Below are 14,367 nucleotides of genomic sequence, written 5' to 3' on the forward strand. Positions count from 1 at the left end.
ATAGGGAGCTTGGCTGCAGGGAGTGTGAACCTATTAACCAGACTGGTCTTAGCAGCCTTGGTTAACCTATGTTTCCTTATTGTGGGCTCCATTTTCCCCAAAGCTTTTTTTGGCGTACTTGAAGAGTTATGCCCGATTTTATGGGGGCCCCAAGTACGGCAAAAAAAAATGTTCGATGTTTTCCCCGTTGGATTTCTTCTTTTTGGCGTGGCCTAACCTGTCCTTTAGTTTTGGGAGTGGAGCTTTGATCTGCGCCAAAAAAATTGGGCTGCCACAGTAACCAGGGACACAATGCGAGTTGAGGCTGCAAAGTGAAGCATACAGCCAGCTCCCAACACATTAAAAGAATTGAAAAACACACAACAGCAACTTATCTCCAACCCCGCCCGAAGGGCTTGCCGGTTCGGTCCTTGGTGTCCTCTCTCTCTCTCTCTCTCTCTCTCTCTCTCTCTCTCTCTCTCTCTCTCTCCCTTTCTTCCCCCCCCCGATTTTCTTATTTGTGACAATTTATTTAACTCTCCAAGGGTTTTCTGGAGAACTGGAGTAACTCTCAGCTGGCCAAACTTCCATAAATGACCAGAATTGGCGCTGGTGGCTGGTTACGCCCCCTTTGGCTGAAAAAAAACTGACCTAAAAAAAATTGTAACTAACTGAGTTACACTGGTGCAAATTGATTGGGGAAACTCTGGTTTTTCAATTTAGGCCAAAAAGAGCAGCCTGCTCCAAAAAAAACAGAGCACATGACTGCATTGGTTCTTGCTGAACACAAGGTAGCTTGTAAGTGTATGTTTTTATGGCAAGGCCATACTGATACTTGGCCTTCCGATGATGGCGTTTTCTCTTTGATATTTTAGTTGCCGGAATCTTTCCAAGATATAGAATCTGGTTCAGTCTTGTGATCTTTTCCTAGCTCCAGTAGTTTTTCTTTCTCCTCTGCTTTTTTGTTAGTTATGGTTTCTGAGTTCTTTTTTGTCTCAATTTTTAAGTATTATAATTTACTTCTACTTGGCCCATCTTTTAAAATTTCTTCAGCATCTACCTGGCAAAATGCTTGGGCTATTTTTCAAAATGTAATATTTGAAAAGTTTAGAAAATAAAAATTAGGACAAGTCAGTTTTACTTACATTGTGTTGCTGTCTGAGAAGAACATTGCAAGATTCCTCTTTATTTTCTTCTTTGATTTATTACCAGAAATGCCCTTACTTCTGCATGCTGAGAATGTGAACTCACAGTCAGTGATCAGAGTTGTTCTACAAAGAAGATGGATAAAGACACCTTTTGAAGAAAATTGTGGTATGACGGGGAGTGAAAATGAGAACACTCTTCTCATTAAGGAAGATTTTGGCCTAGCTTCAACTGAGGAGAAATCTGGAGTATTGCATTGTCCTGTGTGCCTCTACTACACCAAGCACAAAAGCAGGCTGATCAATCACATTCTGGAGCACAAAAGTAAGGTCCTCTTCCAATTAAGTATTTCATATTTAAAGCTCTGCAAAGGACTGCTGGGTTGAGAGTTTAAACCTCATGGATGGATATCTTTAACCAGATAATTTGTTTGAATTTTTTCATCTTTTATAATGGCAGCCGTTACTTGATTAAAAGCTTTATATAAATGCGAGTGATTGTTGAAGTGCATGTCTTGCCCATTACTCAGTATAAGGTAATAAATTTGACTCTTAAAACAAAAGCTACTATCAAGAATTTTATATTGTTAATTATTGCATCTGGGTCCTGAGTTGTCTTCTACTTAAGCAGTCTCTCAGAGTCGAGCATGACTTGCTTCCACACTAATGAGTTCTCGGGTGACTGAGTCCAATGCGGGATCTACAGTCCCTGTCACAGGTGTGGGGTAGTCGATGGTTGGAGGGACGGGTGGGTGGCTGCTTGGGTTGTCGTGTGCTCCTTCCGCTGTTTGCGCTTAGCTTCCACGTGCTCCTGGCGAAGAGACTCAAGGTGTTCGGTGCCTTCCCGGATGTTTCTCCATTTTGAGCGGTCTTGGACCAGGGATTCCCAGGTGTCGGTGGGGATGTTGACTTTTTCAAGGAGGCTTTGAGGGTTTCCTTGAAGCATTTTCTCTGCCCACCTGGGACTTGCGTGCCGTGTCGGAGCTCTGAGTAGAGCGCTTGTTTTGGAAGTCTAGTATCGAGCATGCGGACAATGTGGCCTGTCCATCAGAGCTGATCGAGCGTGGTCAATGCTTCAATGCTGGGGTTGTTGGCCTGAGTGAGAATACTGACATTAGTGCGCCTATCCTACCAATGGATTTGCAGAATCTTGCGGGGGCAGCGTTGGTGGTACCTCTCCAGCGCTTTGAGGTGCCTGCTGTACATAATCCATGTCTCTGAGACATATAGGAGGGTGGGTATCGCTACTGCTTTGTAGACCATGAGCTTGGTGCCGGGTTTGAGGTCCTGGTCTTCAAACACCACCTTCCTCAGGCGACCGAAGGCTGCACTGGCACACTGAAGGCGCTGTTGGACTTTGTCATCGACGTCTGCCCTTGTTGACCGTAGGCTCCTGAGGATATAGTCCACGCTGTTCAACCTCAGAGTGTGCACAAACTCGAGCGTCATCTGCATACTGTAATTCAATGACAGAGGATAGGACGACCTTGGATCTCGACTCGAGACGACGGAGGTAGAATAATTTCCTGTTTGTTCTGTAGATTAGCTCTATTCCAGCGGGGAGCTTATTGAGGGTGAGATGGAGCATTGCAGCAAGTTAGATTGAGAAGAGCGTTGGTGCGATGACACAGCCTTGCTTGACCCCGGTCCGCAAGTGTATTGGATCTGTGGTGGATCAGTTGGTCAGGATCAGGGCTTGCATGTCATAGTGAAGCAGGTGAAGGATGGAAATGAAATTTTGAGGGCAGCCGAATTTGAGGAAGACACTCCATAATCCCTCACGATCGACCGTGTCGAAGGCCTTGGTGAGATTAAAGAAGGCCATGTACAGGGGTTAGTGCTGCTCCCTCCATTTCTCTTGAATTTGACACGCAATGAAGATCATGTCCATTGTGCTCCTTTAGTGGGCGGAATCTGCATTGCGACTCTGGGAGGGGCTCTTCAGCCACTGGGAGAAGGCGATTGAGGAGGATTCTTACGATGACGTTCCCTGTGGCAGACAGCAAGGAAACTCCTCTAATTACTGTAATCGAACTTGTCACCTTTCTTGATGGTCACGATTACAGCGTCTGAGATCCCCGGCATGCTCTGTTATATATGTAAACTTTTATTTACTCTGTATAGCCACCAGAGAGCTTATCCCCTGGAGTCCAAGGGATCCCACAATCCCTTGGGAGCACAGGTATTTAAGGAGGCTTAACAGGTTGGAGAGGCACTCTGGAAATAAAAGACTATGGTCACATTTTACTGTGAGCTCACAGTGTACTGTTTGACTCTTTCTCCATACACCAACTCGCGACGAGATACAGATAGCGAACCCAAAGATGCAGAGAACAGTGGGCATCCTGGAGAAATTTTCGGAGGGAGATGATTGGGAAACTTTTGTGGAGCGACTTGACCAATACTTCTTGGCCAACGAGCTAGATGGGGAAGAGAGCGCTGCCAAACGAAGGGCGATCCTCCTCACCGTCTATGGGGCACCAAAGTATGGCCTCATGAAGAATCTACTCACTCCAGCGAAACCCACGGAGAAATCATACGACGATTTGTGCACACTGGTCTGAGAGCATTTGAATCCGAAGGAAAGTGCTCTGATGGCGAGGTACCGGTTCTACACCTACAAAAGGTCTGAAAGCCAGGAAGTGGTGAGTTATGTCACCAAGCTAAGACACCTTGCAGGACATTGCGAATTTGGAGCACATGCTCAGACTTTTTCGTACTTGGCATTGGCCACGAAACCATACTTCGCAAACTTTTGACTACAGAGACTCCAACCTTGAGTAAGGCCATAGCGATAGCCCAGGCTATCATTGCCACCAGTGAGAAAACAAAGCAAATCTCTCAGCACACAGTGCTGCTACAAGTACTGTGAACAAAGTGATGTTGTTTTCGAATCGCAACGTACAGGACAGGTTACACATGCCTGCAGCTGCATGTCCACAGATGTCTGAGTCCACCATCAAGAGTGATGAATGCAAGGCCATTAACACCTTGTTGGCGCTGCAGAGGTGATCATCGTTTCCATTCATGCCGATTCAAAGAGTACGTTTGCAAGGGCTGTGGAACAGTGGGACACCTCCGAGTGTGCAGGCGAGCTGCAAAGCCTGTTACAACCTGCAAACCACCATGTTGCAGAGGAGGACAAATCCACGGAGGATCATGACAAACCAGAGCCTCAGATCGAGGAGGCAGAGCTACATGGGGTGCACACATTCACCACGAATTGTCCCCCGATAATGCTGAATGTTGAACTAAATGGACTCCCGGTGTCAATGGAGCTGGACACAGGTGCGAGCCAGTCCATCATGGGCAAAAAGACCTTTGAAAGGTTGTGGTGCAACAAGGCCTCAAGGCCACTCCAGTTCACACGAAACTAAGAACTTGCACAAAAGAATTAATTCCTGTAATCGGCAGTGTTACCGTAAAGGTCTCCTATGATGGAGCGGTGCACAAGCTGCCACTCTGGGTGGTACCGGGCGATGGTCCCACGCTGCTCGGCAAGAGCTGGCTGGGAAAGATACGCTGGAACTGGGACGACGTCCGAGCACTATCGCCCGCTGACGACACTTCGTGTGCCCAGGTCTTAAACAAATTTCCTTCGCTGTTCGAACCAGGCATCGGGAAATTCCAAGGAGCAAAAGTGCAGATCCACCTATTTCCGGGGGCGCGACCCATCCATCACAAGGCGAGAGCAGTACAGTACATGATGAGAGAAGGGGTAGAGATTGAGCTAGACCGGCTGCAAAGAGAGGGCATCATTTCCCCGATTGAGTTCAACGAGTGGGCCTGTCCTTGAGGGAGACGGTACCGTCAGAATCTGTGGCGATTACAAAATAAGTAACAATCGTTTCTCCCTGCAGGACCGATACCCACTACCAAAGGCCGATGACCTCCTTGCAACACTGGCGGGAGGAAAGACGTTCACGGAGCTGGATCTGACTTCAGCCTACATGAACACAGGAACTGGCGGAATCATCTGCATCAACACGCACAAAAGGTCTTTTTGTTTATAACAGATGCCCGTTTGGAATACGATCGGCATAGGCGATATTCCAGAGAAACATGGAAAGCTTACTGAAGTCGATCCCGCACACCATGGTCTTCCAGGACGACATCTTGGTCACAGGTGGGAACACAGTCGAGCATCTGCAGAACCTGGAGGAGGTTCTTCGTCGACTCAACCGCGTGGGGCTCAGGTTAAAACGCTCGAAGTGCATTTTCCTGGCGCCTGAAGTGGAGTTCCTGGGAACGAGGATTGCGGCGGACGGCATCAGGCCCACCAACGCGAAGACGGAGGCAGTCGAGAATGCACCGAAGCCACAGAACGTGACGGAGCTGCGGTCGTTTCTGGGACTCCTGAACTACTTTGATAACTTCTTACCGGGTCTCAGCACACTGTTCGAACCATTGCATGTCTTACTTTGAAAAGGGGACGAATGGGTTTAGGGCAAAAGCCAAGAAAATGCCTTTGTAAAAGCGAGAAAATTGTTATGCTCAAACAAATTGCTTGTGTTGTATGATCCATGTAAGCGCTTGGTACTAACATGTGATGCGTCATCATATGGCATCGGGTGTGTGTATTGCAGCAAGCTAATGATTTTGGGAAACTGCAACCGGTTGCTTATGCATCGAGGAGTCTGCCTAAGGCTGAGAGCCTACAGCATGATTGAGAAAGAAGCGTTAGCGTGTGTCTGAGGTAAAGAAAATGCATCAATACCTGTTTGGGCTAAAATTCGATTTGGAAACTGACCATAAGCCACTTGTATCCCTGTTTTCCGAGAGTAAAGGGATAAATACCAACACATCGACCCGTATTCAGAGATGGGCGCTCAAGTTGTCCGCATACAACTGCGCCATCCACCACAGGCCAGGCACAGAAAATTGCGCTGTGCTCTTAGGCTGCCATTGCCCACCATGGGGGTGGAAATGGTGCAGCCCGCAGATCCAGCTATGGTTATGGAAGCATTTGAGAGTGAGCAATTGCTCGGCAGATCAAATCCTGGACAAGCCTGGGCTATCATCTGTCTTGTATTGTGTCAGGAAAGTTCAATTTCCTGGTCAGTTTACCTGTTTGCATCAAATAGATGAGGTCTCTGCAAGAGATAATGGCTAGAAGATAAGGGTGGGGTGACATGGAACTTCTGTAGTGTAGACAATAGGAAAGCACCATGGGGGGGGGTACTTGTCTCAGCATGACTTGTCTCCTAGCTGTCTGATGGCCATCAGCCATCTCAAACCAGGTTTAGCTGTTTATGCAAGCTGACTGCTCAAATGCAGAAAGTTCTGGAAGGGCCAGGACTCCATTTTGATATATATATATATTGCAAAGGGCACACAAATACCGTATGGTATCAGCTGAGACAAAAATACATTTCTACATTCCCCCATTTTGTCCTTCACAAGGACAACTTAATCCATTCTGATCTTGTACAGTCTCTCCATTTCCATTTCCACACAAGAGCCCTCAGCAGTTGTTGCTACCATAACTCTAGCCGTGGTCTCGGTAGGTATCATAGTTTCTCCCACCCTGGCACAGCAACACTTAACGATGACAAATAATAGATACAGGGCGAAGACTATCAGCAGGAATATGATCAAACCCTGTACCACAGATTTCCCCAGGGCTCCCAACCATCCCGATGCCCAACCCCACAAGGTGATACCGTCCTGGCCAACTGTCTGTTTATACTCTATTACCTTTTTCCTGATGTTTTCAGCTAGACTGACGATATCTTCTGATTTATCTGGGAAAACGTACAGCATTCTTCACCTATTAATGCGCATGTTCCTCCCTCCTTAGCTATGAGATAATCTAAGGCCATACGATTTTGGAGAGCCACTGTTCGAATAGCTACCATTTCGTCATTTATCCCTTCAAAGGCTTGGGAAGTTGCGGTTGGCTACTGACTCCACTAAGTTAGCCAGTTCCCGTAACTGCCATTCGGTCGATGCTATTCCATAGGGTGGCACCATTACCTTGAATATTCCATTTAGACACGTCAAATCCCGTTTAAATCTATGACTTCCATAGGCCTCCCTTAGAGTCCTTACTGATCTGATAAGGGGTACCACATATCCTAAGTAACAGGACCCTGTCCAGTTGGCTGGTAACCATGGGTAGGCTTTATGGCCACAAATAAAGTAGGTGCAATTATAGGACATCAGCTCCTGGTCCTTTCGCACTGTCCCTACTCGAGTGGTCTCTCCTGCCCACCCTTCACCTGGGGCTTTGTTATGGACCGTTGTCCAGCCAACGGTTGCTATCTTACTCTTGGTGGGATTAGTTGTGGCTTGCCATTTAATCATTTGGGAACACTTGCTGCGTCCCATTTCTGGTCCTTTAGTCTCATTACTCACTAGGCATATTATACCTTCAGGATTTCCTATTCTGGGAGTAATGCTTAGGAAGGGAGGCTGATGGTTATTATCATCATTGGGCTGGTACCATCCCTGGAAGGCTGTAAGTTTATACCCTGCCGACCTCCATTCTGTCTGCTCCTTCGTTTCTGGCCCCTTAGTTAGTTTTGTCCTATTTTGTACTGTCAACCATTCTACCATTTCTGATTCGTTAAAGGGGACAGATCTCAGGGGAATACCCCCCCTGGAGTGGACAGGTACCTGGGAACATATCCAACAACTCGACAAGTTTCTTTCTTGAGCATACCTATGACTCAGTGCCATAAATACGTTTACGTGCAATTCCCTTCGGTGGCGGGTCTGTACCCCTAGTGCAATCAATAATGTAAAGTAAATCCCTGTCAAGCCCAGCACCATCAGTCCCCATAGTCCATACAGTTCCTTATTCAGTCTTCCTTTTTCTGTTCCTCTGGTTCCTTCTTCCCTTCCTCCTGGTCGGGTGCCCGTTTGCAATGGGATGCGTGGATCCATGTTGGTCTTTCCTTTACCTTGATTGCAGTATTGGTCGCCAGCAAGACCTGGTATGGTCCTTCGAATCTTGGCTGTAGACTGCTTTTTCTTTTAAAAATCTTGATGTAAACGAATTCCCCTGGCTCCAGGTTATGACACTTCCCTTCCGCTGGCTTGACTTGGGCTTCCTTTATCTGTGAATGAAAGCTGGAGTCAGTGTAGATATTAACTGTGTGTCCTTCAGCCAGAATACAGGCTCGAGTTAACGCAAACAATTCGGCTTGTTGGGCTGAAAAGGAGTCTGGAAGAGAGGCTGTTTCGACAACATTAAACTGAGTTACAATTGCATAAGCCGCTCTAGGTTGGCCCCTATCATTTCGTAAGGCTGATCCGTCAACATAGTACACTAGATCAGGGTTACACATTGGTACATCTGTTAGATTGATACGTGGTTTAGTCACTAATTCGGTTACCATTTCACATGACTGGGGTTCGCCGTCGTCTTCTGTGGGGAGTAGAGTGGCTGGATTTAAGGTAGTGCATCTTTTGATGAGGTTCGGATTTGATAACAGTTCGACCTCGTATTTAGTGGTTCTTGCGGAGGTTAGGTGTTGGGTGGCACATTTAGTCAGTAAAATTTCGACAGAGTGTGGGATATACAAAATGGTCTGATGATTTAGAGTTATTGTCTGAGCCTGTTGCGTAGCATAATAAGCTGCTGCCAATGAAGGAAGACATCCTGGTAGTCCGTGTGCCACTGGGTCTAGTTGGATACTGAAATATGCTACCGGTTGCTGCCTGTCCCCATGTAACTGAGTCAAAACAGATTGTGCAAAACCCGACTTGTGATGCACAAATAAGTTGAATAGCTTAGTGTAATCTGGTAATCCCAAGGCTGGTGCTGAAGTAAGGGGCTGCTTAAGACTCTGGAAAGCATTCCGGGATACTTCATTCCAAATCCTTCTTTAAGCATTGTGAGAATATAGTCGATTCATTCACAGCTCGTAGGTCATGGACAAACCTCCATTTGTGTGGGCTTCTGAACTGGACGAATCTGTGTGTTACACGGACTTCTCATTTATGCTTATAGTGATTCACAGATCACAGAATGTAAAGTACTTGTTTTCTAATCTTATTAAAAGGCTTCCAAACCCAAGATTTTTCCAATACACCCAAAATGTTGATCAAGGAGATCACCTGAAATATCTCAAAATCCCAATTGAAATATTGTACTGCCACTCTTTATCCAAAAAAATCCTCTTACTGAGCTAGAAGCTTTTGTACCAAGATTTTACACCAAGGACAATGAGAGTGTACTCCCCCAGCCTGCACCTCGAGAGACCCACAAAGGCTTTTTTTTTAAAAAAAGGCATTACAACGTTTAACCACTGGGACCATGTCTCAACAAACCCATCCTTTGTGCATTTCCTAGCTCCGTAACCTCTCATCCGAATAAATTCACACCTGCGCTTCTAACTTAAAATGTCTTAAACTTCCCACATACAGGACAACACTATGAAGGGTTAAAAAACTTCACTTTGTTTGAAAAAGTGGGTGGAGCTCAAACAAACAGGCAGCTCCACAACCTTTCCAAACAGGTTTCCAGACGCAAGGAAAAAAACACAGAAGCGCTCTCATTCAAAGACAAGACATTCACGCACTCTCATTCAAAGACAAGACATTCACAAGTCTCTCTCCATTCAATAAAGCTTTTTTTTTTGCTAGCTTTATTTTTTTTTTGAATCCATAAGTCACTATCAGGTTCTCTTTTTATTTTACATTTGATTTACTTCCTCCGTTAATTTTACATGGGCTTGAAGAATCGGAACCCAGGCCTTTTCTATTACTTTCCTTTTTTTTTCTCTTTTACCTGGATCTCTGTTTATAAGACACTCCTCTAGACATGTTGTTCTCTCTAAATTAAATGAACCATCGGGTGGAAATGGCCTGTTTTCACCCTTAGTCCACTTTACCGGTTTTTGTTTCTTCGGTCAATTGAAGACTGACCACAATTCTGGAGCATGACATAGGCTGGTGTGCCTTTTGTGGTGTTTTAACTTGCTCCGGCACCCATTCTGGATGATTAAGATTTTCCACAGTTTCTGATCTCACAAACCTTTCGGCCAACCGAGTTCTCTACGCCCACTTCTCCTGGCCGTTACGTGGCCTGAAAAGGCTCTTAATTCGGGCTCAGTCTGGGTGTGTGAGATATGTTGGCACGAACCAACCGTAGTTGATCAATCAGTTACTGTTTCTTTTCTTAATCAATCCTTGTGTTTTTTTTTCCCGAATCACAACTTTCCCTAGTGACTCTTCCCGTTTCTCTAATGGCAATCTCTCACAAAGATATTGCACACAACAGTATAACAAGGACAACAAACAATATTCTCAGTCTGCGTTGTACGCCACTACAGACCGAGTTCTTAACTTATCCTAATAAAAAACTGATAAAACTTAAGGTTCCGTACCCAAACTCTTTGATCGATTAGCGCTTTCTTTTTTTTTCTAGTCTTATCACATAAGAACCCCTTCCGAATTAAAAACAATAAAAATCATATCACATAAGAACCTGGAACCCTTTTTGATCGACTAGCACTCCCTTACCTACTGAAACCTTCCCCGGGCTGTTTCGAGATTTTTTCCCAGAACCTGTTCTCTTCTGCTGGCGAGCTGAGAAAGAAATGGTTATAAAAAATACCTTTAGCTTTTAAATGCCGAGTCTTGTAGATTGCAGTACCTCCCCTGTGGACAACAGATTACATATGCGATTCAACAGTGAAGAAACCTCTTGTGAGCAAAAGGCTCACCTTGTTTGCCCACTGAAGCCTTTCACTGGAGAGGCACTATGCCTGTATCCGTTTTACTCACAGGACAGAGGGTATGCATCTCGGTGGAACCTCCAAGTTATAACTGTCGAAATCTCGACCTCCGAAAAGAATGACTCCGACACTTACAGCTCCGGTAGAAGTTTCTTTAATTTACTTGCTAGCAAGGGGCAGGTTACACTCAGTCAAGGGCTAAGTGAACACCTCCGAAATGGTTCAGTTTAACAAGATATTTATACAGTAAAACCCAAGTTATGGCCTCTCCCTGTGTATTGCTCTGTCTCTCAGTCAGTGAATACAGATAAAGAGTTAATTACTATATCCTGGTCCTGACATGGTATCCAGATATTTCCTTTTGTCAGGGTTATCAGTTGGCCAGCCAGGCCATTACTCCATGAGTCATAGGTAATGGGTTATCACCTGTCTTGTATTGTGTCAGGAAAGTTCAATTTCCTGGTCAGTTTATCTGTTTGCATCAAATGGATGAGGTCTCTGCAAGAGATAATGGCTAGAAGATAAGGGTGGGGTGACATGGAACTTCTGTAGTGTAGACAATAGGAAAGCACCATGGGGGGGGGGTACTTGTCTCAGCATGACTTGTCTCCTAGCTGTCTGATGGCCATCAGCCATCTCAAACCAGGTTTAGCTGTTTATGCAAGCTGACTGCTCAAATGCAGAAAGTTCTGGAAGGGCCAGGACTCCATTTTGATATATATATATTGCAAAGGGCACACAAATACCGTATGGTATCAGCTTGGATAAAAATACATTTCCACATGGCTTACCCAATGTCATGGTGAGTAACAACAGGCCATGTTTTACCAGTGCTGAATTCAAAGAATTCATGATCCATAACAGGATCAAACATGTCACATCTGCTCCGTTTAAACTAGCTTCCAATGGTCAGGTAGAGAGAGCAGTGCAAACCATCAGTAAGGCTTGAAGAGGGTAACTGAAGGCTCACTGCAGACTCGCCTATCCCGAGTCCTGCTTAGCTACCGCACGAGACACCACTTGCTGGGATCCTACCTGCTGAACTGCCCATGAAAAGAGCACTTAATACAAGGCTCTCGTTAGTTCACCCTGATCTGCATGAACAGGTAGAGAGCAGGCGACTTCAACAAAGTGCATATCATGATCGCGCAAATGTGTCACGCGAGATTGAAATCAGTGATCCTGTATTTGTACTGAATTATGGGCAAGGTCCCAAGTGGCTTCCCGGCACTGTCGTGGCCAAAGAGGGGAGCAGGGTGTTTCAGGTCAAACTTTCAAATGGACTTATTCACCGGAAACACTTGGACCAAATCAAACTCGGATTCACGGACTATCCTGAGCAACCCACCTTGGACCCTACCTTTTTTTGATCCCCCAACATACACACCAGTGGTCACCGGCACCATGGTTGACCACAAAGAAGAACCCATCATCCACAGCAACCCAGCAAGGTCAGCTGCACAGCAGCCCAGCGAGGGCCCAACAAATGATTCAACAACACCAGCTTTCACACCGAGACGGATCAACCAGGGCAAGAAGGGCCCCAGATCGACTCACATTGTAAATAGTTACACTATTGACTTTGGGGTGGGAGGAGGGGAGAGAAAGTGTTGTTATATATGTAAACTTGTATTTACTCTGTACAACCACCAGAGGGCTCATCCCCTGGAGTCCAAAAGGATCCCATAATCCCTTGGGAGCACAGGTACTTAAGGAGGCTTCACCGGTTGGAGAGGCACTCTGGGGACCTGCAATAAAAGACTACGGTCACACTTTACTTTGAGCTCACAGTGTACATTTTGACTCTTTCTCCATACACAACACTCTCCTCCTTCCAAATAAGAGAAATGAGTTCATGGATTCACACCAATAGTGCTTCTCCGCCATGCTTTTAGTGCTTCACGGGGATTCCATTTGCTCCTGAGGCCTTGTTGTTCTTCAATTGTCGGATGGCCTTTTCAATCTCATGCTGGGCTAAGGTTGTGCTGAGACGGTGGCAGGTCGCAGGAGATCTTCGAAGTGCTCCTTCCAGTGGGCACTGACTGCCTTTCTGTCCTTGATGAGTACCTCTGCGTTCTTTGCCCTCAGTGGGGTAGGACCTTGGGTGCTTGGGCCGTAGGTGGTCTTGACTGCGCTAAAGAATCCACGCACGTCATGGTTGTTGCCTAGTTGCTGAATCTCCTGTGTTTTTTCCACCGACCATATGTTCTTTAGGTCGCAAGTTTTATGTTGGACCTCTGCCTTCAGACGTCTATGGAGCTGCTTTCTTGCTCTCGAGTTGTGTTGCTGTTTCCAGTTCAAGAATGCTTTGCGCTTGCAGCTTATTAGCTCCTGGTCGTTCTCGTCGAACCAATCTTGATGTTTCCTGGTGGAGTGACCAAGCGTCTCTTCACAGGTGCTAATTATTGAAACTCTGAGGGCAGACCAGGTGCTGTGGATACTCTGCGTCTCCAGTTCACTGGAAGTCGTCGAGTTGGTTGTGAGGCGCTGGCTGAATAGGGCTTTCTTAGCAGGGTCTTTGACTGCTCCGGCATTGATTTTCCTGCAGCAGCATTTCACTTCTGGGGCTACATTGATGGAAATGACAGAACGGATTAGGCGGTGGTCGGTCCGGCAGTCGTCAGCTCCTATCATGATGCGGGTGATGCACATGTCCTTGCGATCCCTCGCTCGGACAATGACGTTGTCTAGCAAATGCCAGTGCTTAGAGCGAGGGTGTTGCTGTGAGGCCTTGTACTTGTCTCTCTGACGGAACAAGGTGTTGGTTATGATAAGACCATGTTCCAAGCATTTTGTCAGGAGGAAGGTACTGTTGAGGTGGATTTCCCTACCCCCCCTCTCTGCCAATCACACCTCCCCAGAGGTCTAAGTCCTTTCTACTCTGGTGTTAAAGTCGCCAAGGAGGATCAACTTATCGCTCGTTGGGACTTGGGTCAAGGATTGTTCAAGGTTGGAGTAGAATTCCTCTTTGGTCTTGTCTGCAGCTTCCAGTGTTGGGGTGTATGCACTGATGACAGTAGCACACTGGTTCCGGCTAAGGTGTGCCGAAGGGTCATGAGGCATTCGTTTATTCCACAAGGAGTGGACAGTAGGAATGTGTCTGTGTGTGTGGCCCATGCATCTCCAATCATCTTGGATCCCCTTGCCATTGAACGAAGACCTTGTTCTGTCAAACCTGTGTGGTAGCTGACGTGCAATGGCCACCCCACGTTAAAAGAACTCGCGCACAGGCATCTTCCATCCTTTAAAATGAAGTTCGAGACCTGGAACGTCCGGACCCTCATGGACAACCCCAACAGCAACAAACCGGAACGCCGCACTACTATCGATGCCCGGGATCTCAGACGATCCGACATAGACATCGTTGCCCTAAACAAGACCCGGCAGGCAGTGGAAGGCCAGCTCGAGGAACAAGGGGATGGTTACGCCTTCTGGAAAGGTAAACCAGAAGAAGAACGCTGCCTATGTGGGCTAGGCTTCTGAGTTGTAACCTGAAATTGAAGAGCACATTCCAATCGGCAAAATTTCCTGACCAAGCTACAATTGCACACTAATTA

The 14,367-nt window shown here is 46.3% G+C and overlaps 1 protein-coding gene across 13 annotated transcripts in view; it reads left to right on the forward strand.

Moving 5' to 3' along the window:
* Positions 1-1,194: 1,194 nt before the first annotated feature.
* The window catches only part of LOC139249565 (zinc finger protein 462-like), a 302,212-nt gene continuing 289,039 nt past the window's right edge, over positions 1,195-14,367 (forward strand). For all 13 annotated transcript variants that reach the window (XR_011591209.1, XR_011591210.1, XR_011591205.1 and 10 more), the window contains exon 1: positions 1,195-1,449. Coding sequence is in view for 5 of the 13 variants with exons in the window: in XM_070872509.1 (XP_070728610.1) it covers positions 1,296-1,449 (154 nt within the window). In the remaining 8 variants the exon portion in view is untranslated. The remainder of the gene's footprint in view (positions 1,450-14,367) is intronic.

The sequence above is a fragment of the Pristiophorus japonicus genome, unplaced genomic scaffold (assembly GCF_044704955.1).
Source record: "Pristiophorus japonicus isolate sPriJap1 unplaced genomic scaffold, sPriJap1.hap1 HAP1_SCAFFOLD_325, whole genome shotgun sequence".
In the NCBI taxonomy this organism is placed as follows: domain Eukaryota; kingdom Metazoa; phylum Chordata; class Chondrichthyes; family Pristiophoridae; genus Pristiophorus; species Pristiophorus japonicus.